The sequence below is a fragment of the Halichoerus grypus genome, chromosome 11, assembly GCF_964656455.1.
Source record: "Halichoerus grypus chromosome 11, mHalGry1.hap1.1, whole genome shotgun sequence".
NCBI lineage: Eukaryota > Metazoa > Chordata > Mammalia > Carnivora > Phocidae > Halichoerus > Halichoerus grypus.
In genome coordinates, this window is record NC_135722.1 from 15,613,133 (window position 1) to 15,641,079 (window position 27,947).

Consider the following 27,947-nt stretch of genomic DNA (forward strand, 5'->3'; position numbering starts at 1 on the left):
CTTGCCTTGTTTTTATAAGCTATAAATATATGTATATAATGTGCTCCTTTAGGTAGAGACCAATCTCTTAAAACTGCTATCCAGAAAGAGAACTTTTTGAAGAAGTAGGATATAAAATGAATCTTATAATCCTTCATAAGTTTTTCTATAACAAGTCACTAACTTTTTTAACCCTTCAGTTTTATTTTGAAATAAAATGAATAATTGGCATTTAGTCATCGCCAAATAAAATTTTGTGCCTTTCTCTGCCTCTAATAAGCAGACAACAATCTGATGAAGGAATAAAAGCTGTCAGCTCCTCATTAACTTGAGTTACAGGCTTCTTATCCTGCGAGGCACTCTTTGACATTTTAGAGCCTCCAGGTTAAATCCTGGTTTTACTTTTTCTTTTCCTGAACATTTTGTTTCATCAGTATCAAATTTTCTGAGGCTTTAGCCATCCTCAGTTAATTTTTTTTAATTTAAAAAAAAGTGCATATTTTCTGTGGAAAAATGTCAAAGCATCAATACTCTGAAAAACTGAAAGTAAATAACCCTTGTACTACCACCCAGAGATAACCAGTAGCAAATTATGAAAGTGCCACCTGACCCAAACTCCTGACAGCTCAGAGTATTCTTATTTCTACAGATCTTTGTCAGTTTAATGGACAAAACTTATCTTCTTAAAATTTACATTTCTTTGACTATTGAAGATGGATGTTTTTCATGTTTGTTGGTCATTCTTACTCTTCTATGAGTTGCTTTTTCATATTTTTAAAATTTGTGAGCACTCTAATGTATAAATTATGTTAACCCTTTGTTGTGTATGTTGTAAGTTCTATATTGTAAGTTCTCCATGTTTTTAATCTGCTCTTTGTTTCCAGAGTTTATATGTTGAGTTGAACTATGATGTTCTATGTTACTACCAGTAAAATCAAATATGGCCTTTTTATTGTTGAAAATACCCCTTTAACTTCAAGGTGATTCTTAATTTGATAAAAATTATAAGGAAGCATTTTTAGATATGTTTTCTGATTAGAACCTTGCAAAAATTAAAACTAATTCAACAAATTCAAGTTGAACTCTAATATATGTAAGTTACAAATTCAAATAGGAAGATTATTTTAGTATTTAAAATTAAAGGGGGAGCACCTGACTGGCTCAGTCGGTGGAGCATGTGACTTTTGATCTTGGGGTTGTAAGATCGAACTGCCTGTTGGGTATAGAGATTACTTAAAAACAAAATCTTACAAAAAAATAAAATTAAAGTGATACTATAGTTTTAACATTTGCTTTTGTATATAGAGTAAACTTATATGACAACAAAAACCTCAGTAACTTCATGATTCTGATATTTAGTTATTTATTACAGTTCCATAGATTTTCTAAGATAATAAGTAGCTAAAAAATTGCTTTTGTAGTTTATCGAAACATATCTCCTTTTCCAAATGGTCTCCCCTATACAAATACTGCCTTTTTTTGGTTGATAGTATCATTGTATAGTAATCCTTTCCTAGCCTCCACAAATGTTAAGTTTGAAGGAATTTTATATTTTTGAAATTTATTGTTTTTTAAGTTAGAGTGTTTTGGTATTATGTAACATAGTATATAGATCGTAGGGGAGAGATAGACAGTGATGTTTTAAGTCTAGCAAGATTAAGCAAATTTAATGAAAATTAGTATTCACAGCAATATATTCTGTAGTTAATGATTCCATTATAAGTGTTAAATAAGGTTTTAAAGAAGTTTTAAGAAAACTTAGGTTGAATATGGACTTGATCCATAGATAAATAACTTTTGGAAAGTGTAAAGATTATGAATCTCATTGAATTGGTTTAAGGAGTAGTAGTTCTTTCAGATTCCTGATTGTTCCCTTCCTCAGTTTGTAAGAATGCTGCAAAGCTGCTCTAGCTACAGGTTTTATAGGTACAAAGAGAAGGGAAAGAAGTAAAGTTTAAATGTATTTTGGCAAAAGCAAACTTTTGCTTTGGGAGGTTACCTCAAATCATGTCTAAGGCCACATTCAAGAAAAAAGAAAAAACTTAAGAGAAATTAGCCATTGAGTTCATTTAAATTGTGTTGATGAGCAGAGCAGAATAGGAAGGGTCACATTCACAAGTCTAGACTTTTGACATTATTACCACTTGCAGTTATGCACACAACTAAAAGAGATGCGCTGGCAGGCTTGAAGAAGATGGTGTTCATTGTCAAGATGGAAATGTCTGATCCATTGCTAGACTACCACCTCTATTATACATGAGAGGTTTATTTTTTAACATCCTGTCGTAACGTTATGCAAAGCAGAGTTCAATTGCATTGTATCTATGTAAAGTATTAATTTGTTAAATGTAAATCTTTAAATGATACGAGAATTTTCCTGTTTTGAGTTTTATTTTTAAAATAGAGTAAGAATCCATCCAGATGAAAGTACTCTGGTCTTCTTTAACCTCTGAGAGACCCTGAACTTTCCAGTTCACTCTGTGTGATGTTTAAAAATGTATGACCCTGTTGTTATGTGTCTCTAAGGACAGTGTGTCCTGGATGGTTGTAGTCTCGCCCTCTAGATCCTCAGCTCATCTAAAGGAGAAGTGGTCTTGTTCAGCTCTGTATCCTCAGAATGTAGTCTGTATCACGATGCTGGGCATGTCAGCATGCTTAGATGTTTTCATGACTAGATTAAACACTCCCCGCCCCCATTTCTTACTTGCTTGAAGTGTTCTGTGGAGGAATGTTCAATGAATAAAACCCAGAAAGTTTTGGTACTAATTCGGTACAAAACTATTCATTTTGGAAAGAAATCTGTTTGGGAAATTTCTTGCTCTGTGTTAGAGCATCAAATAATTTTCAACTAATGTAATTTCTTTTATTTAACACAAATATTTCCTTTATGATCCAAAACATTTTATGATCTCCACAGCTGCAGTGAGAAGAGGAGTTTGTTATTTTAAACGGAGGCTGAAGAAACTGTAGAATTAGCAGACATAAGAGAAAGTGGAGAAGGTGGAGGATGGAGTTGCAGACTCTGCAGGAGGCTCTTAAAGTGGAAATTCAGGTTCACCAGGTGGGTTCCATCATTGGCTTCTCTGGGTTGTGTTATTAAGTGATGGCTAAGCTTAGTAAACTGTCCCGTCTCTGAATTTCAGTACACTTTTTAATCGTCTTTCAGACAGTTGTCCGAGAGTCATGTCGTTTGCCTTTTATTGCTACGTAACAAACTCACTGACAATACTTATAAGAACTTTAATAAAATATTCCTGACTTCCTTTCCAGAGAAAAGAATGGAAAATATTTTTTCATATACTAAAGGTGTTAAAAAAAAAAAAAAAAACCAAACTATTTTTTTCCTTTTTTTGGGTTCATCTGAAGAACTTTGTTCGTGTAACTTAACTTGTATATTTTAAGTAATGAGACATGTTTAAGTTGACTACCATTTATACTGAAGTTTTTGCACATAACTTAGCTTTATGCCTTGATTCCAATCTTTAGTAAAGAAAACATCACTGCCAGAGCGCCTGGGTGGCTAGGTCAGTTAAGCCTCTGACTCTTGATTTTGGTTTAGGTCATGATCTCAGGGTCATGAGATCTAGCCCCTGTTGGGCTCCACCGTCAGCATGGAGTCTGCTTGGGATTCTCTCTCTCCCTCTCTTACTGCCGCTCCCCACCCCCCGCTTGCACATTCTCTCTCTCTCTTAAATAAATAAATCTAAAAAAAAAAAAAAGAAAACATCACTGCCTTCACAGATGTTTAAATTTCAGATAATCACAATTCTTAAAATTTACCTCAGGTGCATAGGCTAAACAAACCTTCAAGTATATACATAAAAATATGTTAATAATTGTTTATATAATATCAATAAAATATTAAATATATATATTTTATATGTATAATATATCTTATTTAATATAACTCTAATCCAGAAATGAAGCTATCCTTAAGTAACTGGATCATTAACATATATCTTGTAAACAGAATATCACTGTTTCTGTCCCCTTTCTAGACATTAGCTGGATGTGGTCCCAGGTTCAAGATAAACACATACAGACATACAATCAGAAGTGATAAATGATGATGAATTGACTACTTTTAAATGTCTGGGGTGGAGAAGTAGAAAAGAGAAGGAAACAAGTTTCCCTTGTTTTATCTGAATAGTTTAATGTAAAGTTAATTTCTGAAATTGTTGGAAGCACCCCTTAGGTTTTGATAACTACTACATTTGCAAGCTGCTTAGAATTAGGGTGAATGAGAGCTTACAGGAAAGCTTCAAAGGCGCGCACACACACACACACACACACACACACACACACACTATTAAGTCTCTGTGTATTCAGAAATCCCTGCTTCTGCTTTGGATCTGTTAAACTCCTGCTCAGCAGTAGTCTTATAGTTTGCTGTGTACAGGTGGGCTTCTCTATGTGAAGTGTGTTTTGTTTTATGGTAATTTTAAGAAATTTAGTATATAATAAGTTATGCACATTTAATTTTATTTGGCCTTGCTTCTGTTACTAGTTGAGGAGAATGAAAATCTATTTATAAAATCAAGCTTGTCTTTTTCCCAGATGTAAGTATTTTAACCTAGAGTTGTGTTGAATACTTAATTTGGCTGAATGGCAAATGACAACAGTTAAATTCATAATTTGTTCAGAGCTGACATCATCATAGAAGGGATTTCTGGAGAACAATAACCAATCTGAAATTTGTATGGATCAAAGATATTTAATGAAGCTGTATGTGATTTTAGGAGATATTCCTCCTCTCAAGAAATTTGGAGATGGCAGCATTGACATTCTGCTTTTAGTTCATCCTCACAAGATATGAACAAGTCCCAAATAAGACTTAAAAGACTCATCTCCTAAATTGAACTAAATTACTAAAAATGAGAATTTTTTTTTTTTTTTTTTAGAAAGGGAGAGAAGGGGGTGGAGGGGGAGAGGGAAAGAGAGAGAATCTCAAGCAGGCTCCACACCTAGGGTGGATCCCAACATGGGGCTTTATCCCTGAGATCATGACCTGAGCTGAAATTGAGTCAGATGCCTAATCAACGGAGCCATCTAGGTACCCCTAAAAATGAGAATTAGAATTCCTTTTTTAAAATTTTTATTTATTTGTCAGAGAGAGACAGGGAGCCTCACACGTGGGAGAGAGCTAGTGCACAAGCAGGGGGAGTGGCAGGCAGAGGGAAAACAGGCTCCGCACTGAACAAGGAGCCCAGTGCGGGACTCGATCCCAGGACCCTGGGATCATGACCAGAGCCAAAGGCAGATGCTTAACCAACTGAGCCACCCTGGCATCCCCAAAATGAGAATTCTTAAATATTATTTTGCTTCTTTATTTTTAATTCAGGCGTACCAATTTTATGAAAATTATTATGAAAAAATTTAATGTTTATTCCTTTTTAAAATCTAGTTTAATTTTTTTTAAAAGATTTTATTTATTTGAGAGAGAGAGAATGAGAGAGAGCACATGAGAGGGGGGAGGGTCAGAGGGAGAAGCAGACTCCCTGCCTAGCAGGGAGCCCGATGCGGGACTCGATCCAGGGACTCCAGGATCATGACCTGAGCTGAAGGCAGTCGCTTAACCAACTGAGCCACCCAGGCGCCCTCTAATTTAATTTTTAAAATTACATTTGTTGACTCAAAAGGGATGTAATGTTCTTCCAAAAGTTATCCCAGTCTCTTAATATTTACATTGTTTATTTCTCTATATATTTAACTATTTTTTTTTAGGATAAATCAGGAGCTTTTATATTCATCCTTAATTATTACACATTTTGTACAATAGTAATTGTTTGTTTATATGGTGATTGATAATATTTCAACTTATATACTTACAAACCATCTATTTGCACTGTAATTACATTTAGAATGCTTTCCTATTTGGGGAAAAATACTAAGTATTAGTAGTAAATACAAGTGACATGCCTTGTTTGTAAATCTGATGTTGTTATTCTGGTTGGATATGTGGTAACCTACATGATCACTGATCATGACAAGTTCAGAAATGCCAGAAATGACATCAAAGTAGGCACTGGCTGTTAGGCTGAGGCCAAAGCCAGATCATACATTTGACTAAATACTGGAGCAAAAGCCTCCCCTTTGCATTTCCAGTTAGGGATGGAATTTGGGCTGAACTGAGCTTACTGGATAGAAGCATGTTAGGGAAGTATTGCCGTGGTAGAAGTATATTTCTGTTCTTTATGGAGAGGGAGATGGTTAAGAAAGTTGCAATGTACATATGGGTTGATGTTGAGTAAATGGTAAATAATAATGGCCTGTGATGGTGACCTCATCTTTTTTGAGAAATTGCCTTTTTAATTATTCTTACATAGATTTGATGGAAACCATATTTAAACTTCTGGAGTATTTACATGGAACAGAGGATAGTATAAAGCAGAGGTCAGCAAACTTTTCTGTAAAGGCAGTAAAATATTTTATACTTTGTGAGACATTTATGGTCTCTGTCACTACTACTCTGCTGCTGTATAGACAAAGCAGCCATAGATAATATATAAATGAATGGGTGTGGCTGTGTCCCAATAAAACTTTATTTATAAAAAAAGGTTGTAGGGCACCTGGGTGGCTCAGTCGTCAAGCATCTGCCTTCGGCTCAGGTCATGATCCCAGGGTCTTGGGATCAAGCCCCGCATCGGGCTCCCTGCTCCGCGGGAAGCCTGCTTCTCCCTCTCCCACTCCCCCCTGCTTGTGTTCCCTCTCTCACTGTGTCTCTCTGTCAAATAAATAAATAAAATCTTTAAAAAAAAAACAGGTTGTAGGCTGCATTTGTCTATGTAGTGTAGTTTATGCGGACCCTTGGCATAAGTATATCCTCATAAGAAATTGCTGCATTCTTGCAAAAGAAAGTAGCTTAATTTTGATAGCACAGGGTCAGCTTAAAGTCACTAGGGATTTGGATGGTCTAGTTAAGTTGCCTAGCCTCTCCTGTGATTGTCTAAATGCAGCTTGACTACTTATAGATAGAAAAGTTGGTTTATTTATTTCCTCCAGGAGTGGAGGCTTAGTGTGGTTGTCAGTTTTTAAGTTCCAGTGTCATGGAAGAAAAACCTTTTTTGGCTTAAGTAGGGCAACTTTAGGGCCCCTGGTTGGCTCAGTCAGTTAAGCGTCTGCCTTTGACTCAGGTCATGATCTTGGGGTCTTGGGATCAAGCCCCTGTGCCCCTCCCCCCGTTCATGCTCTCTCTCTCAAATAAATAAAGATCTTTAAAAAAAATTAAAAAAGGCAAACTTTAGTGTAGTAGCCAACTCTAGTAACTAAATTAAAAAAGAAAAGCAAGGACTTTTTTCATTGAAAAATGAGGCTAGGGGCGCCTGGGTGGCTCAGCCATTAAGTGTCTGCCTTTGGCTCACATCATGATCCCGGGGCCCTGGGATCGAGCCCCGCATGGGGCTCCCTGCTCAGTGGGAAGCCTGCTTCTCCCTCTCCCACGCCCCCTGCTTGTGTTCCCTCTCTCGCTGTCTCTCTCTGTCAAATAAATAAATAAAATCTAAAAAAAAAAAAGAAAAAAAAATGAGGCTAGCCTTTAGGCTGCACTGGTAAAAAATATATGTGTATAAAGTTGTGTTTCAGTTTCGCTGAGCTCTTGGAATGTGTGTTATTACTGTTCTGTAGATTAAGGCCAGGATACTGAAGAGTTACTACTGTCACGTATGAAGTAGAGTTTAGTAACATATACCTTGTGTATATGGAGGTTACATTGTTGGCAACCTCAGCTATCCAGAATGCATCTTAGCACCTGAAGTAAGGCTCTTGACCAGCTACAATAAATATCAGAAGTCATTCACCAAAGAGTATACATTTTACTCAAGGGGCATTTCTTAAGCTATCACAACCTGTTTGCTCATCTTAGAATTAGTTCACTGTGCATATCACACAGCAGATCAGAAGCCGCAAATTTGAGTTGGGGTTCAGGGGCTGTTGGAGGAGATGTAATAATAGTAACAAGATTTGCTAGCTAACTCCTTGGCATTAAGAAGTAGATTGAAAAACTAAAATGCAGACATGAGAACTCTTTAAATCATAGCAGTTTGGGGTGAAAAACTAAAATGCAGACATGAGAACTCTTTAAATCATAGCAGTTTGGGGCCTTTATTATAAGGACCTATTGTGCTGTTTATAGAATAGTCTATTAATTGATGTAATCATGCCTCTAAGTATCAATCAAAGCTGACTTTTTTTCTTTTTAAGAAGGCAGATAAGTATATATTTTAGAAATATTTTATGACTAAAAAATTTAAAAGTACCTTGACACTCAAAGAGAGGGACAGATTTTTTAGTTACATGAAAAATTCACTTGGGGAACAGCTTATTCCCAGATACTTTTAGGAATTAGCTTTCTGATATTTTTTATCCTTCAAATTTTTCTGTCTTGGTTATTATCTTTGGGCAGTGATGCTTTTAGAAGTTGGGTTAAGTCAGAAGATGTCCATTTTTCTTTCTTTTTAATTTATTTGGACTTCTGCTTTCCCGAGTAAAGGTCTTTCTTATTAAGTATTCTGGTAGCACTCTCCTTCCCAGAGGAACCCAGGTAGGTAGAGTTTGTGTTGTTGTTCCACTGAGTATACCCCATGTAGAGAAGACAGTGGCAAAGTCGTAGCTGACACTAGCCTCCTTTTATGGTAAGAAACAAACCAATGGACTTGCCAAATCTGTACTTTGCTATATACAAACAGGCCTGTTTTGTTATGGGAGCAGCTTCTTTCCAGGCCTTTTGGGACTCTAAACAATGACAACATTTTAAAGGGATGTTTGGCTTTTGGAGCATCCATCTTGTTTAAATTGCTTTTTAAAAGCCCCCATCCCCCACCCCTTCTCCAGATTTGTTAAAAAGCAGGAGCTTTTCATTTCAAACACAAAGTGGTAGTTTGATTTATTTATATATACCTGTGTGTGTATATATATATACACACACAGGTATATATGTATGTATATGTATTTATTAAGAAGAGTGTCTCATTAACCTTTTATGTGGATCACAGAAGCTTTTGGTCTATTCTGATTGTGTGTTGCTCATTTTTTTGGGTAGACTTAAAACTTTAGATTTTTGGGGCCAAGTCTGATTAGCCATAGTGGGTTAAAATGTAAGACTGATGGCTCTTTTTCTGTTTTTATTACCAGAAACTGGTTGCTCAAATGAAGCAGGATCCACAGGTAAAATACTACTTTTATTCATTTAATTTTAAAAATAATTTAAAATAACCATAAGATATTAAAATACAGACCAGGACTTAAGTTTAGAAACTATCTCATCTCTAACAGCAATTATTTTTAGCATATTGGTCTTCATGTTATAAGGGTTTAGAAAAATTCAGTCATTCTATTATAGTGTAGCTATCATTTTATCTTTGTTTCTGTTATTTCACTTTTATGTTCATTTCTTTGAGTATTTTGGGGAGAAATTGAGTTAATATTCTTCATATGGCTCAAATTTCATTTCCATAAGCCTATTTATTCAGAATCAGTTTTTGAGGCTTTCTGTATTCTCCAAATTATTGTATATGGCCCAGAACAATTCTTATCTTCTCATAGCTTATATAGTACAGGTATAGTACAGAACATTTAAATACTTAATTCCACTACGATTAAATAATTTCAGAATAATTTTTAAAGAAATTTTTAAAAAATTTATCTTTGAAAGAGCTCTTAAAGAGCGTTTAAAAGTACCTTGTATAATAATCCAGCAGATGTTACCTTCTCTTTAAATTCTCATAGTTGTTTCTGACTTAGGCATTTTCTTCTCTATCCCTGAAGAGAAATCTTCCTAAAAAGTTATCTTGTCTTTGATGATTACATTTATTGTTCGGGTCGTGTCTCTTTTGTAGCCATTAGATAGTGGGTCACAGGTTTGGAAAGTATCAGACTTTCAGGATTTGTTTACCCATAAATCTGTTCACAGAACACTTAGACCCATTGTATATGTGTAAATATATATATTTATACATATATATATACTTACATACATACATACACTATATATATATGTAGTTGTTAAACATACCATACATGCCTCATTGTAAGGTTAAGAAAATAAATTCTTGGATTTAAAGAATGGTACTGAAGCAGATTGATTTTTTTGGAAGTGGGAAATATATTCATTTCTCCAAAAACTTAGCACCCAGTGGCCTAACTAGTGTATGTTAACACAATCCATTGATTCTGAGGGCTGGGCATTAATGGCCCACACTTAACTCCTGTTTGACAGTCCTACTTCTTTGGGAAGCTTTTCCATTTTTATTTATTTTTTAAAGTGTATTAAAATTTAAATTAGATTTAGGAAACCAAGAGGCAGTAGACCTTAGATTAATAGACTCTTTTATATTTAATATGGTAACCTACATTGTCAGCAACTGAAATACTATTCGAAAATTTTAGCATTTCTGATAGAGCTAGTGGTCATGTAACAGAGCAGTCTTAAAAGAATCTGAGGGGCCAGTAAGTCGTTGGACAATCTTGTGACTGATCTCATTAGTGAAGCCTTATGTCAAATATACTTATAAAAAAGACAATGTAGAGTAAACATAAAGGGGAGGATGTGTGCCCCAACTCTGACAGAAGACCAAGCAGGGTGAAATCAAAAGAAATGCATGTGAAACAATGAAGAAAAAGTAGTCTTTTATTGGAATGATGTTCAGTCTGTTAGTAGGCTGTCCTGCTACATTAAGCATTTGAAAATTTTAATTTTGGATTTTTTCCCCACTTGAGTAAAAAGCAAGCACGCTCAGTGTATCTCATCTAAAATAGTATTCTTTTTTGATTCCCAGAATTTTAGAACTGAGAAAATACCCTGGTAGTCAGTGTGTTAATTTGAATGATGTAGTGTTAAGGCAGTTGCAGCGCTGACAGCTTTTCAAATCTAGGCTAAAATAACAAATGTACTCTACTAAATAAGGGAGAGGGCAAGTAGAGAAAACACTCTTATCTTTATTGATAATGCCATTAAGCATGCAATGTATGCATACTTATAACTTCAGTTTTCCTGCTTTTGTCTGATTAGTGGAGCTTTAGGTTTTTTGTCAACTGATGCTTTCTATAAAGAATAACAGTATTTCAATAGAAAGGAATAAATACTATAACAGTACAAGATGCTAAAATATAAAACTTCTTGTAATTTGGAACAATTGCAAAGGAACTGCCCCTGTTCCAGTGTTAGGAGCTACATTAGGTGGTGATAATATGACTACAGTTTAATGCATGACAAATTTGATTGGCTAAATGCTTAAGATTGCTTCATCATTTGTAATACAGTATGCATAAAGTCTTCTTGCTACTATTCTGTTAACAAATGAAATATCTTTCTCACAGATATTTTTTCTTTCCAATCAGAATGCTGATTTAAAGAAACAGCTTCATGAACTCCAAGCCAAAATCACAGCTTTGAGTGAGAAACAGGTAGGGGAAAAGGGTGGGGGGCATATTTTTAACATTGTGTTCTAAAGATATGTCTGCTTGAGGCTTCTAGGAGAACTGCTATTTTTCCTCATGTGTGAAAATAAGTGTGGGCAGCCAGACTCAGTTTTAATTTTGTTTGAGCTCTGTTTATCTATTTTTATTTTTGGTTGAAATCAGTGTCTAGAGTATCCCATGGGTATATGTTACTGGCAAATACCTAAAAGCAATGTGGCAGGCTGCTGTTAACTGTGTTAATTAAACTCTCTAGTTTACCCATAGGGGAAAGAGGTAAAGAAAGTTAGTGGGAGTGTGTGATAGAGAATCTTGTAGTTGCTGGATGTGTCTTGTTAACCTGTTTTAAAGGCTTGAGATGACATTTAACTTACTGTGGAGAAAATGGTTGTAAATAAATAGCTGTAAATGTAGGTCTCCCATTCTGATTATTGTCATACCTTTATGTTATTCTTTATTAGATGGAACCTTGTTGGATTTATTTATATAGAGCAAGAGAAGAGTATCTTACTTTTTTTCCAAGGACATCTGGAAAGTAGTCTTTGGAATTTCTTGTATAATGACCTCTACTTCACCAGTTCAGGCAGCTCCTGCCACCAGGTGGAGTGTGACAATTGATAGAACGCTAAGTAAATGTCTATGGTAACCTGACAAAGCATGTGTTTTCTTGTTCCTTCCCCACCGCTCTCCCTCTGGTTAAAAGGAGCAGTTTTCTGTCTTGGCATAGGTGAACGTGTAAACCAAAAGCATAAGGTGATTTGCAGTTGATAGTTCCTGCTAGTGACATCTTATTGAAGATTTTTGACTAAATAGTTCTCAATAATTGATTTTCATGTGTTTTTTTTTAAACTTTTATTTAGTGAAATAATAGTAATGAGAGTAATTTATCTCTGGAGATTTCTGATTGTGTTTGTATTGTGTTTTCTATTGTGTTTTCATTTAACTAAGGGGAGAAATAAATTTTGAGAACTATGTGGAATGCATGTGAGCCGTTAATTGTTCAGAATAGAATCTTTTTCCAAGCTGAGTGAACACAACTGCTTTTTTTCTCCCCGGTCCTGTTCTTATGCTTCTGCGTTCCCCCATCTTGTCTTCTCCAGAGACAGGAGATATTTTAGATTAGGGAATTGCCAAAATAAAATTGGGAGGAGGTAGCATGGTGGAGAACAATTTGTAAGGGAAAATATAAACAGAGTTCGTTAGTATGTATTTGGCTTTGAAAGTGATTCAGTTCTCTAAAGTCAAATTGATGTGTGTTAGTGAAAGTGTTCTAGCTTTAGAATTCTGTTAGCGCTGAGCCTCCTTATAGTTTCAGGGTTAGTTTGACAAGATGCCAATGAATGAGTCACTTTTGCTGAAAAATTCACGTGTTCCAGCAGGGAAAGAAGGTGAGAACTGATTAGTGGAGTTAGGGGGTTGGGGATGCTGTCACAAAGTTAAGACACTCTAAAGCTAGATTTGGAGAAAATGGGGCAATTGAAAAAATTTACATTTATTTGAAATTTTTGTGAGAACTGATGTAAAGATTTGGTTTATTTCTATAACTTTTTAATTTCTGTTTTCTACTAGGGACCTCACTTAATAGAAAATTGCAACCATTTATGTTTATGTTCGGTAAGACAGTTCATCAAGTGGTAAACTCTCTCATCTGAACTAAGTTTGGATTTTAGAAACTAGAATTTTAAAAAATGGGCCTGGCATCAGGAAAACCTTAGGTATACAAAGTAAAAAAAGTAAAGAGAATGGAGTCAGAAACTGAAATGCAACCTTGAAATTTTTAAAATATTTGCTTAACTGTTAAAACAACCTTTTTGATAGAACAGAAAATATATTTTTAGGTAGGCTAGTACTTGAAGAAAGCACAGATATAAAGTTCAAAAGCTGGGCCTTCCTCAGACTTATTTCCAACATAAAACATTGATATTCAGTTTAAAATAGTTTTATTTTACAATAAACGCCTAATGCTGAATGCCTAGCATTCTGGTTTCCTTCTCAAAAGATCTACTTAGCCTCTGGCAAAATACTGATTTTCCTTTTACTTCAATAACTAAAATCTGAATTATCTTACTCACATGACAAATATTTTTATTTAACAATTTTTCTGGTTGTGGGGAAAATGCTAAATACAGCAAAGTACAAAGAATGTCATATTCCAGAATTAACAACTACTAATCCTGTATCATTATTTGTTTCTATTCTTTTTATACTATGTACACTTTTCTGTCGTCATTTTTTCTATATCCGCTTGAAAATTTATACAAGTAATAGATGCATACATTCTCTTTTTTTGCTTTATTAAAAAAACAAAACATTGTAGATAGTCATTAATTCTTACAATGGGCACGTACTAGTTCTTATTTGTTATTACTACCTCAATATTTGATACTTAATTGGTTTCTTCCTCAAGACTAATTATGAAATGTTATGCTCCATTTGGGAAAATATGGTCTTTAGTGAGCATCTCTCATGGCTAAAACTCAGTGAATTTCATTGAATTCTTGGTTAGAAGGCTCCAGTGTTTTCAAACTGTAACTTGAGATTTTTGAATAAACTCCCCATTGCAGATTTTGAAGTCAGCTCCTTGACCCACAGGGCTTTAATTTGTGGTTGACAGTTTTAACTCGGGAAATCCCCAGACTTGATTGGTTAAACAAATTATGTGTTACGGAGCCATTAAAAATCATGGTTTCAAAAATATTTTAATCATATAGTGTGCTCATGATAAAGCAAGTGAAAAAGCACGTGCAGCTTTATATGCATTATAATCCCACTTTTGAGTGTGTCATATGTATATATGTATGTAGGCATGTAAATACATGTAGAAACAGTGTCACTATGAAATGTGGGAAGGTAATGAATTTACAGGTGGTTTATTTTTTCTTTAAGGTCTTATGTATATTTGCTTTAATCTGTATAATAAATATATTTGCTTTTTATAACTAGAAATAGACAAGAAACATTATTTAAAAAATTTTCAACACCAAACTTTTGTCTGTTCCAGGGAGAGTTAGCATTTAAATATCCAATGACATTCTCCTCTTGGTATATGAACCACTGTAATCAGAGAATCCATCTATTTTAATACTGAAATGTGGAAGCAACTATTAATTTCTTTAACAGGGTTCATTCTTTTTTTTTTAAAGATTTTATTTATTTATTTGACAGAGACAGAGCCGGAGACAGCGAGAGCTGGAACACAAGCAGGGGGAGTGCGAGAGGGAGAAGCAGGCTTCCCGCTGAGCAGGGAGCCTAACAGGGTTCATTCTTATTCTGCACCCCTCCCTCCTCATTTTGGCATGATGTGTGGTCTTTTGCTTGTCAGGATAGAGGTTAGATAATTTTTTAAAATAGTCATCTTTTTGAACATTTCATTTAAAAATGAAAGTATTATGAACATCTTACATTTTTTAGTGTTTTTTAAAAATACGATTTTTATAGGTTCAAATATTTAGTGGTCTGGCTGGATTATAATTGGTTAGTCTTCTAATATTTGATGATAGGATGTTTCCAGTTTTTTGCTATTATAAATATCGCTATGATAGAAATACATATGTGAATTTGTTTCTCTCTGATTGCCTTAGGATACATTCTTAGGTGTGAGATTACTGGGTGTATTGGTCAGCTGTTGCTGTAATAGTTCTGCAAAACAAACTGGTGTTTTATTGAGTGACTTACGACGTTTATTTTCACACTGGGTCTGTACCTCACCTGGGGTTTTCCTGATCTAGGCTGGACACATCTGCTTTCCTGATCTAGGCCCAGACACATCTACTTCAGTTTGTGGGTTGGCTAGCCCTGCCTCCAGGCTACAGGTTGGGTTAGATCTGCTCTGTACTTATTCACTCTGAGGCCTGCCATAAAGAGGCAGCAGCTACCTGGGGCATACCCACTTCACCAGAATACCAGACGCAGACCAAACTACCAAAATACATCTTAAGCCTCTGCTGGCATCAAGTCTTTTAATATCTCATTAGCCAAAACAAGTCATGTGGCTAAGCCCTGCAAAGTTACATGACAAAGGGTGTGGATGTATAATTTTATAATAGAATATAAAGAATTGAGAACAATAATCCATCTACTTTACTTGGTTAAAGTTAGTATAAAAGAACTTAAGTATATATATTTTTTAAAAAACGAATTTTTATGACTTATTTCCAAATAGCCTCCAGAAAATGCTGTTATCAACTTAACAGCATATATGACAGTACCTAGTTTTCCCCAGGAGATACCCTGTGGGCGAAAAAAACATTTTGCTAATGTGGAAGATGGGTTAATAGGTATCTGATGCTTATCTGGAAGTATATTTTTCAAGCTGTTTGTCCATGGTACAGATATTCCATTGTATTTCTTAGAAACATTTCAGTTTTAGGTTTTATTTTTCTTTTATCCTTTCTCCTATTTTTCTTATTTCTTTTTTAGAAAGGTAGACATCTCCACAGTCTTTGGTCTTTGCTCCTGGTTTGCTTTTCCAGCTCTATGTTTAAAATTATAGTCTCTATTCCTTACAGATTGCTTAACCTAATACAAGATGAAATACTTTTCTGGGTTTAATAAATAGTTGCCATTTATGAAACCATTCTCATTTTAAATTTGAACATATTTTACTAAAATAGATTTGAAGCCTTTGGGAGCGAAGTTTCTGTTCCTGTCATAACTAATTATGTTTCTGATGCATAGAACAACATTATTTAAGCCAAGTAGGTGACTTGAACAATGGACTGTGGGTGGGGGAGGGGAAACTGGAGTTTGATTCTATTCCTGATTCTGTAACAGACTTTTTCATAGATTTTGAGTTAATAATTTAATATGTCTATTTCCTTATTTATGGAATGTTTGAATAATGCCTTTTATGAATTTATGAACATGTATCTGTTGAATGCACTGAATGTTTTTGAAGGTGAGTTCTAATTAAACGGAATAGGTTAGCTTTAGTCATAGTGGTTAACTTCATCTCATATGGAGCACCTTCATCTTACATGTCAAGTACCACTTTTTTTTTTTCCAAGTACTACTTTTTTTTAAGGACTTAGAACATTTAATGCAGTCATGAGTAAGTACATCACTGTAATACATAAACTGGGACGTGGACTGTGACTTAGCCATGATTATATATATAATTAATCAGTATCTGATTTGAGACTAGAATCCAGATCACTGTATTCTTCATTCTGTTTTGTTTAGTAAATTGTATTCCTAAACTATTCTGTGGCCCTTTATCAAATATTTTTTGAAATAGGACATTAGGCACAATAATTACATTGCCTTTAGGCTTCATTGCCTTGGAGTCAAGTAAGTAAATTAGTTCTTGTAGTCTAATAATGGTAACCTGATACATGACTATCTCCAGCCTCTGATGCTGATGACCATAGAATGTTACTCTTTTTCATTCATAACCAAACTAGTGTGATTGGCTCATCACATTAGCATTGAAAATTGTTATTGTCTTAGAGATTCTTAAATTATGGTGGGAATCTGACTTCATCTTTGTCCAGAGCTTAGGAGTTCCCTAGGATTCAGTCAGGTTCATCCCTCCTGCACAGTATTTATGGGAAACCATTGGTCCAGTTGTTTGTTGAGTTTACTTCCTCTTGTGTACACAGGGGATCAGCTTCTTCTGTTTTTTGTTTTTTTTTTTAACCTTTATTCTTAGAGTACAGTCGTCACTATTGCCAATAGTTGTACCTAACTAATCAAAGATTGACAAAGAAGCTTGATGAAGTAACTCATATTTTAATAATGTGTGCCATGTTATTATAGGACATTTTACCTGAGTGTGGTGGAGGGAATCTAGTAAGGTGGTGATTTCTGCCAAATGCAGCAATTTGCTTATCTTAGTAGGTTAGGGCAATCTTCTTAGTTCATTCTAATCATTTATTTTTAATACTGGCAAATGGAATGAGTTTTTATTTTATTTTTATTTTATTCTTTTTGAGAGGGAGAGAGACAAAGCGGGGGGAGGGAGCGGGAAGGGTCAGAGAGAATCTTAAGCAGGCTCCACGCCCAGCACAGTGTAGATCCTACAACCCTGAGATCACGACCTGAGCCAAAATCAAGAGATGCTTAACTGACTGAGCCACCCAGGAGCCCCATGGAATGACTTTTTCGTTTCAGTTTGAAAGTCTTAACGTTCGTCAGATGTTACATGTCTTGACAATGAACTACTTGGGATCTATTGTATTTTTTTTTTCTTTCTTTGCTTGTCGCTTATTGAAGAGCATTTGCCTCAAGCAATGAAAATTTAGACCAAGTCTAAGTTTGTGGAACTTTTTTCAAGCACTGTATTTAGGGACTCTTCATTTTGACTCTTTGGAGAACATTAATCTTAACTTTTGACTAGTAGATGGTGTGCAGAACAAAGGCTTATTTAACAAGGCCTTAGCCAGTATGACTTTGACTTCATTAGTAAATTACTTTGTGCTTTTAAATAGTCTATTCCCTTCTCCCTGGGATCTGTGTTTTTTCAAATGTCTTTATCATTCTAAGATTCTTACTCTTCTGTTTATTCCTCATACATTTATTGCGAGTTTTCTATAGTGAAAGGCTTGGTACTAGGTCCTGGAGGGTGCAAAGAATGAAAATCTTGCAAATGACATACCCAATAAAGGGTTAGTATCCAAAATGTATAAAGAACTTACAAAACTCAACACCAGAAAACAAATAATCCAATTAAGAAATGAGCAGAAGACATAGACAGTCATTTCTCCAAAGATGCCAACAGACACATGAATAGATGCTCAACATCACTCATCATCAGGGAAACGCAAATCAAAATCGCAATGAGATAGCAGCTTACATCTGTCTGAATGTCTAAAATCAAAAACACAAGAAATAAGTGTGGGTGAGGATATGGAGAAAAAGGAACCCTCGTGCACTGTTACTGGGAATGCAGGCTGGTGCAGTCACTGTGGAAGACAGTATGGAGGTTCCTCAAAAAATTAAAAATAGAGCTACCCTACAATCCAGTAATCTCACTACTGGGTATTTACCCAAGAATATGAATACAGTAATTCAAGGGGATATATGCACCCCTGTGTTTTTTTTTTAAAGATTTTATTTATTTATTTGACAGAGAGACACAGCTAGAGAGGAAACACAAGCAGGGGGAGTGGGAGAGGGAGAAGCAGGCTCCCGGCTGGGTAGGGAGCCCGATGCAGGGCTCGATCCCAGGACTCTGGGATCATGACCTGAGCCGAAGGCAAATGCTTAACAACTGAGCCACCCAGGTGCCCCTGCACCCCTGTGTTTATTACAGCGTTATTTAGCCAAATTATGGAAGCAACCCAAGTGTTCATCAGTAGATGAATGGATCAAGATGTAGTATACATACACAGTAGAATATTATTCAGCCATAAAAAAGAACAAAATCTTGTGATTTGCAATAACATGGATGGATCTAAAGAGTATAATGCTAAGTGAAATAAACCAGTCAGAGAAAGACAAATACCATATTATTTCACTCATATATGGAATTTAAGAAAGGAAACAAACAAAGGGGGGGAAAAGAGACAAACCAAGAAACAGACTCTTAACTATAGAGAACAGGTGGTTACCAGAGGTGAGATGGGTAGGGTGATGGGTGAAATTGGTGAAAGGGGTTAAGAGTACACTTACCTTGATGAGCACTGGGTGATAGATGGAAGTGTTGAATCACTATATTTTATACCTGAAACTAATAATAACACTGAATGTTAACTATACTGGGATTAAAATTAAAAAAAAAAAAAAAGAAAGAAAATCTTTCAGTGTTACTTCCCTGTGACTGGGTTATAACCTTCAAGATGTTCAAGCTCATTAGCACTGATGCCTTTAGCAGCTCATTCTTGATTGACTCTCTTGCATCCTCTTACATACCCCAGAAGTTCCCTGGTGTCACCTACCTATACTGGGCTCTCTCAATTCTCTGTGCCTTTGCATATGCTTTCTCTATAGCAGGAATTCTCTTTCCTTTTTACCTGGTAAATTCCTACTTATCCTCTGAAGATCCAATGTAAGCAAAGATCCTCTAGAAAGTTTTCCTTGACTTCTTTCCACTCTCCAGGCAAAGCTAGATACCCTTCTGTGTTTTCATGGTACTTGTGCCCACCTCTCTTATTTGTTTTCATTGCACTGTGTTATAATTATTTGTAAGCTCCTTGAGGATAGATAGCTCCTTGCTCATATTTGTACCCCTCCAGCCTAGCATAGTAGATATGTAGCAAGTGTTTTTGAATGTATTAATTCATTATGCTTTCAAGAAGCTAGTAATCTAGTAAGGTGGCCTATGATGTCCATGGTAAGACATTTTACCGTTAAAAGATTTCCCATTCAGGGGTGCCTGGGTGGCCCAGTCATTAAGTGTCTGCCTTCGGCTCAGGTCATGATCCCAGGGTCCTGGGATTGAGCCCCGCATTGGACTCCCTGCTCGGTGGGGAGCCTCCTTCTCCCTCTCCCACTTCCCCTGCTTGTGTTCTCTCTCTCGCTGTCTCTCTCTGTTAAATGGATAAATAAAATCTTAAAAAAAAAAAAAAAAAGATTTCCCATTCAAATAGTTCAGTTCCCTTTTTTTGAGAAAAAATATTCTCAATATTGTTTCCTACTTGAATGTTTTAAGAATGTTCAATAACATTTTTTAATTAACATATAATGTATTGTTTCAGGGGTACAGGTCTGTGATTCATCAGTCTTTTTTTTTTTTTTTTTTTTAAAGATTTTATTTATTTATTTGAGAGAGAGAATGAGAGAGAGCATGAGAGGGGGGAGGATCAGAGGGAGAAGTAGACTCCGTGCTGAGCAGGGAGCCCGATGCGGGACTCGATCCCGGGACTCCAGGATCATGACCTGAGCTGAAGGCAGTCGCTTAACCAACTGAGCCACCCAGGCGCCCCTGATTCATCAGTCTTACACAATTCACAGCGCTCACCATAGCACATACCCTCCCCAATGTCCCATCACCCAGCCACCCCATCCCTCCTACCCGCCTCCACTCCAGCAACCCTCAGTTTGTTTCCTGAGATTGAGAGTCTCTTATGGTTTGTCTCCCTCTCTGGTTTCATTTTGTTTCATTTTTCCCTCCCTTCCCCCTATGATCCTCTGTCTTGTTTCTCAAATTCCTCATATCAGTGAGATCATATGATAATTGTCTTTCTCTGATTGACTTATTTCGCTTAGCATAATACCCTCCATTTTTAACTGTTTCAAATCAGAGCAGCTTTGTCTTAGTTTCACAAAAGGAACTTTTATCAAGTGAAGTAGTATAAACCAGTAAATGAGTCGGGCCAGCAGTCTGGAAACCTGATATATCTAGAAACAGTCTCCTCTGTGATGTTGCTACATCACTCATTTCTGTCTGTTGTACCTCCTTTGGGTTCTCTTTAGGCTTCTCCTGACCTTATAAAACATGCTTACATTTCTTTTATCTTTTAAATAACAAGAATTCCTTTGTTTCTTAATTTCTTTCTGCCATTGCCCTGTCTCTGTGTCACTTCATGATTAAACTTCTAAGAAAGCTTAATCTTAGCTTAGTCTCTATTTGATGTTACTTTTTCCTTACCTTATAGCCCCTTTATCAACCCACTGCAGTTAGTTTCCATCTTCATTCTGCTCTAGTGAGCTCACTGAAACTTCTAGTAACATAATTGCCAAATTTAAAGTACATTTTTTAAACTTCATTTTACTTGAACTGACTGTAGCATTTCAGATTAATGACCGTTTCCTTCTTAAGGTTTTCTTCTTCAGAGAACCAAGAACCTTCCTTTCTTAGTTTATTGACCTCTTCAAATGCACCCACTCGCTTTTCTTCTCAGGCACTTCTTCCTCAGCTTACCCTTTAAAAATTAATATTCTGTGGTGTTTCGTCCTTGTTTTTCTTTTCATCTTACTCTGTTTTTCCCCCATGGGTGGCACCACTGAATGCCAGTGACCTCCAAACCTTTATTTCTTCTTCCCCTCTCTCTTCTAAGCTCTAGACAGATGTGTATTTTCAGCTTCTGCCTATTGGATATCCCAGAGCTCCATATTCTCCAGATAGAACCCCCTTCAAATTCTATTTCTTCCTTCCCTTTTCAGTTAATGACATTCCATTTATCTAGTGGCCAAGCAAAACGTGGAAGGCATCATGGACCTTTTGTCTCTCTCTCAGTCTCTTATCCATAATTGCAAAGTCTTGTTTATTCAAGCTCCTTAACATTGTCCATACTCCCCTACTTCCATTCCATGGCATCCCATTGCATCCAGTCCTATCTTTATCATCCAACCTTTCACTATTAACAGGAGGGTATAAAATACAACCCTTGTATGTTGACTTTCCTGTTTATGACGCTTCAGTAGCTCCCTTTGCCTTAGACTCTAGGAAGAAATCCGGACTCCTTACAGTGGCTCAGAAAACCCCTCATTATCTTACCCATGAGCCTCTCCATTGAACTCATACACACCTTGTCCTCCAGACTTGACACATACTTAAATTTTCTTGGTTATGCTCTATCGTTTCTTCGACCTGGAATATTCTTTCCTATCTTCTTTGTTTAGTACTAAACCTGGTGTAATAGTCTACTTTTTGACCCGCAGGCTCATTTACAGGACAATACAGTACAGAAATAGCCACGCATGAAAAATTGAAAACAAACATATATCAGTGTGCATTAGCAAGTAATACATAAGAGTTGACAATATATGCATATTATGAAGTACTTAACTGAGTGGAAAGATGAATGGAAGGTAAAAAATCAAATTGTAAAACATTACAGTATGATTTATTATTTAAAATACAAAATACTAAAAAAAATTTGTATGTATGCATTCATGGTTATTTATACTTGAAAATATGTGGAGGGTGCCTGGGTGGCTCAGTCAGTTAAGCATCTGCCTTCTGCTCAGGTCATGATCCCAGGGTGCTGGGATCGAGCCCTGTGGCGGGCTCCCTGCTCAGCGGGGAGTCTGCTTCTCCCTCTGCTCTTCCCCACCTCTTGCTGTCTCTCTCTCTCAAATAGATGAATAGAATCTTTAAAAAAAAAAAAAGAAAATATGTGGGAAAAGTTCTAGATTATTTAGAATTATTTACATGGAGCTGTTAATAGTGATTTCCTCTCAGAAATACGGGATTCCAGAGAGGTGACCAAGGAAGTTGGCACTTTTAACTTTTTATATTCTTATTATCTGTATTTTTTATAAGGAACATATTAGTTTTTTAAACTACTGAAGTATAGTATAAATACAGAAAACTACACATATATGTGTATAAATTTATGTGTATGTATATATAGTTCAGATACATTTTTGCAAGCTGAAACACCTGGATGACTAGCACCATCAGTATCAGATATTTATACAGAAACTTTTTTGTGCTTTCTTCATTTTACTCTGATTCCCTTCCACCAGAGAAACCATTGTTGTGACTTTTAACAGCATAGATTAATGTTGCTTATATATGAAATCACATAGGGTGTATTTTTTTCTGTCTTATTTTATTCAACATTATGTTTATAAGATTACATCTGTTTCTTTGGAAGTTTTTTTTTTTTAAATGTTTATTTTGAAATATAAGAGTCATAGGAAGTTGTCTTTTGAAATTTTAAATAACTCAAGAAAAAAGTTTGTTATCTCTCAGATATATTCATCCCTAACATCTTTTGGCATAGTTAAATGCTTTTTCTTGTGAATTGATAGCTCCTTGCTCTGTTTCTCTTTATCACATTTCTTTAACTATTTGTTGATATGTTTATCTCCCTTCCAGATTGTGAGTCTCTAAGAACTGTGTTCTCTTCACACTTAAAACCTGGTGTATATGGGGCGCCTGGGTGGCTCAGTCGGTTGAGCGGCTGCCTTTGGCCCAGGTCATGATCCCGGGGTCCTGGGATCGAGCCCCGCATCGGGCTCCCTGCTCGGCGGGAAGCCTGCTTCTCCCTCTCCCCCTCCCCCTGCTTGTGTTCCCTCTCTCACTGTGTCTCTCTGTCAAATAAATAAATAAAATCTTAAAAAAAAAACAAAAAAACCTGGTGTATACCTAGTGCTTCATGCACAGTGGTATTTAAACATTTGTTAAAAGCAAGAGGTTCTAATCGTGACTGGCCTTGTATCTATAGAATTTCTCTGAACTGGTTTCCTCATCTGTAATATGGGCATTATAATTGCCAGTTCAGATGCCTTTAGCTGTATGTAACTGAAAGGCTAACTAAAAGTAGCTGAAACAATAAGTGGACTTACCTAACAAATTGCTAGAGTTCCAAGTTCAGCGATTCAGCAACACCATCAGAACCCATGTTCTAGTCCTCTTTCTGCTCTGCCACTCTCAGTGTGTCAGCAGACATTGCTTGTGGTCATTGCTGTAGCTCCAGGCTTTATATCCTCACACATGAACATTCTGGGGCAAAAATAAAAGGACCAGTTATTCTTAAATGTCTCTTTTTAAGAGCAGGGAAAACCTTAGTTAGAGGCCCTTCAACAGACTTTACATCTCATTGACCATTTTTGTCACATGCCAATGCTTAAAGTAGTCACCGGCAAGAAGAGTGGATCCAAGACTGATTTAGCTTCTGGAGCTGAGGACTTGCCTCTCAAACATTTGGAGGCTAGATACCCAAACAAAATTGGTTTTGTTAGCATAGGAAGCAGAAGGGATAGAGAATAATGGGTGATGAAAAAGCAATCAACAGTGTCTGTCTCCATCTATAACTGTAACAGTTTTCTCTACTAATGTAAATTAATTATAATGTATATCTGAAGGTGTGTGAATCCTAAAATACTATAAAGTTAAAATATCCATTAGTGCTTGTTACTGGTTTTAGAAAAGTCTCCCTTTGCTACCCTAAGCTAGCAACCTGCTTTAGGGCAAGGAATGCAAAAATAATTTTACTATTTGCCAAAGCAATATATTATAAGAAAGTAAATCTATTATAGAAAATAATGTAATTTATTTCAAATGTGAGCTATAAATTATTTTTAAAATTGTTTGATATTTAAAATATTTGTTTATAAACTATATTGTCACCGTTGTTACTAATATTAATATCCTGTGCCTTTGAAGCATAGCAGCCTTGATGTCCCTTTGTTAACAATACCTTCACACCTAAATTATTCAGGGAAACCAGAGTTTATCAAAACCCAATGGTATTTATGGATTTCAGTTTTTTTAAATGTTGAACACTATAAATGATACGCCAGATCACAGATTCTTGCATTTCTTTTTCCCAGCAGATGAGGGTGAGAGAACCAGACAGGAAAAAGAAGTTTACTCTTGGGCTGCTGTCTTCACATGGTAGCTGGTTAGAGAGGCTGCCCTGTAAAATTATCTTCACAGAAGATATGTTCCCTAAAGTTGATTCACTCCGAGTTCAGGAAGCAAATGTTTGTGTGAATCAGTAGGGATTGGCTAACCTCTTTCCGAAAAGCTCTGTCTGAAAATGGCAAGAGTGATTATTAGTTTCTGTCAGTTAAGCACCAAACATTCTTTTGCTCTGAAAAATGAGGCCCTAGAAATCTACAACTAATGTGTTTAATTTGTCACCTTTTCTCCTATTCCGACCTCCATCACCTTTTAAAAAACCTTTCCACCTTTTGCCAAAACAAATTATATCATTTTGACCAAGAAGAAAACTAAAGATAGAGATCAATTCTGAACTTAGTTCTTTTTATGAGCAGTGAATGATTATTGCTGATCTCATTTTATCTAGTGCTTCTGTCATCTAATATAGTAATTGGAAAAGAAATTAGCACTCCTGTTACTATGGAGTCAGGAAGCACAGATAAACTTATCCTGAAAAGTTATAATGCTTGAAGGAAAAGAATTTAGTGAAGTTGGGGAGTGTGTGCATTGACAGAACTTGAGATTTGTTTTCCTAAGTATGTATCTCATTTATTACAGATTGTAGCAGTTAGTCATGAATTTGAGACAGATTTATAGAAGCATAAATTAATCGACCTTTTAATTAAGAATGAGATAGCAGGGGCGCCTGGGTGGCTCAGTCGTTAAGCGTCTGCCTTCGGCTCAGGTCATGATCCCAGTGTCCTGGGATCGAGCCCCACATCGGGCTCTCTGCTCCGCGGGAAGCCTGCTTCTCCCCTTCCCATTCCCCCTGCTTGTGTTCCCTCTCTCGCTGTGTCTCTCTCTGTCAAATAAATAAATAAATTCTTTAAAAAAAAAAAAAAAAAAAAAAAAAAGAATGAGATAGCAGCCTTACTTTATTTTTTAAAAAATGTATTATTTCACAGTTCACCTTTTTCATGGAATGTTTATTTGATTTTTAAAATAATCTGGAGTGACCTCAGGCAAGGGAAACAAAAGCAAAAGTGAACTATTGGGACGACACTGAAATAAAAAGCTTCTGCACAGCAAAGGAAACCGTCAACAAAACGAAAAGGCAACCTACTGAATGGGAGAAGATACTTGCAAATGATATCTATGATAAGGAGTTAATATCCAAAATATGTAAAGAATTTATACAACTCAACACCAAAAAACCCAAAAAATCCCATTAAAAAATGGGCAGAGAACCTGAATAGACATTTTCCCAAAGACATGCAGGTGGCTATCAGACACATGAAAGGAGGTTCCACATCATTAACCATCAGGGAAATGCAAATGAGAACCACAGTGAGATATCACCTGATATATGTCAGAATGGCTAGAATCAAAGAGACGAGAAATAAGTGTTGGAGAGGATGTAGAGTAAAAAGAACTTTCATGTACTGTTGGTGAGAATGTAAATTGGTGCAGCCACTGTGGAAAACAGTATGGAAGTTCCTCAAAAAAATTAAAAATAAAAATATCATGTGATCCAGTAATTCTACTACTGGGTATTTGCCCAAAGAAAACAAAAACACTAATTCAAAAAGATATGTGCGCCTCCATGATTATTGCAGCATTATTTACGATAGGCAAAATATGGAAGCAACCCAAGTGTCCGTTGACAGAGGAATGGATCACACCCTCCCCCAACACACACAGGAATATTACGTGGCCATAAAAAAGGATGAGATTTTTGTGACAATGGATAGACCTAGAGGGTATAATGCTAAGTGAAACAGAGAACAATACCATGTGATTTCACTTACATGTGGAATCTAAAAACAGAGCCGTAAATACGGAGAACAAACTGATAGTTGCCAGAGGGGAGAGGGGTGAGGGGATGGCCAAATTGGTGAAGGGGAGTGGGAGGTACAGGCTTCTAGTTATAGAATAAGTCCCAGGGATAAAACGTAGAGCACAGGGAATATAGTCAGCAGTACTGTAATAGTGTCGTATGGTGACAGATGGCAGCTACACTGGTGGTGAGCATGGCATAACATACAGACTTGTTAACTCACTATTTTGAATACCTGAAACTAAATGTTACCTTGTGTGTCAGTTATACTTCAATTTAAAAAAATCTGGAGCGCAGTCTCCCAGAGTATTAGTCACACCTTAAAGCCCCCAACTAAAGTCAAGGTAGGCAAAAGTAACAGTTGGAAGCCATTTGTAAACACCTGTCACAAAAACTTCTGAAGATGTACTTTTCCCGCTCTGATTTCTGTTTGTCCTAGATACGAGTTCCTCAGATGAAACAGTTTTTGCAAGCTATCAGAAGTATTGCCCCTGCTGCTAATAGCTGATAAGATTATATACAACTCTTTTTAGATTTTCAGTATCCCTTTTTGGTGACTTCCCTTTCCCTTTTTACTTGCTTAATTATCTTCTTTAGGTATAAAGCATTTTATAGCCATCACTTCTGAAGAGAAATTGATTAGTTCTCCAAAGACGGAAAGACTAGTATGATTCTCTAGAGCAGGGATTGGCAGACTGTGGCCTGCACCTGGGCCAAATCTGGCTTGCTGCCTGTTTTTGTAAATAAAGTTACTGGAACACAACCATGTCTTTCATTTACATATTGTCTATGGCTGCTTTTGTGCTACAATGGTAGAATTGAGTAGTTGTGGCAAAGACCTGGCTGTTTATAGAAAAAGTCTGTCAGCCATTACTCTAGAGAAATTTAACCAGGGGACACTTGACTCAGAGGTATTAGGCACAGTGTAACAGTCTAGGGCAGGAGGGAGCACCACACTGAAAATAGGGTATATACCGAATAATGAGAAGACCCTCTTATATACACGCCAGCCCCATGGTTTTCAGTTCATTTTAGTACCTCATTTTCTAAAAGCCTCTTTTATTTTGGATACTTTCTCTCTCCTTCTTGTTTCCATTCTCCCTCTGTCCTCTAGATTTATTGAGGTATAATTAATATGAAATAAACTCACATTTTTAAAAGGGTTTAATTTTTGATGGGGTGAAACCATCAAATCAAGATAATGAACATATCCATCACCTCTAAAAGTTTCCTTGTGTTCCTTGGTAATCTCTCCCTTCCTCTCACCCCCCAGTCCTGTCCCAGGCAAACATTGGTCTGCTTTTGTCACTATAGATTAAGTTTACATATTTTAGAATTTTAATAAATAGGCTTATACAGGATCTACTCTTTGGATTGTTTCTGGTTTCCAGCTATTAGAAGTAAAGCTACTGTGAACATTCATATGTAAGCCTTTGTGTGGAGATATTCTTTCATCTCTCTTAGGTATATACCTACGTGTGGTTGGGTGGTATGGTGCATGTA

General features: G+C 36.1%; 1 protein-coding gene across 12 annotated transcripts in view; it reads left to right on the plus strand.

Annotated features, from left to right (window-relative positions):
* PHF21A (PHD finger protein 21A) overlaps positions 1 to 27,947 on the plus strand; it is a 191,488-nt gene that overhangs the window by 32,042 nt on the left and 131,499 nt on the right. For all 12 annotated transcript variants that reach the window (XM_078058118.1, XM_078058116.1, XM_078058115.1 and 9 more), the window contains 3 exons: positions 2,897 to 3,040; positions 9,109 to 9,141; positions 11,314 to 11,379. In XM_078058118.1, the coding sequence (XP_077914244.1) occupies positions 2,987 to 3,040; positions 9,109 to 9,141; positions 11,314 to 11,379 (153 nt within the window). In that variant the 5' untranslated portion in view covers positions 2,897 to 2,986. The remainder of the gene's footprint in view (positions 1 to 2,896; positions 3,041 to 9,108; positions 9,142 to 11,313; positions 11,380 to 27,947) is intronic.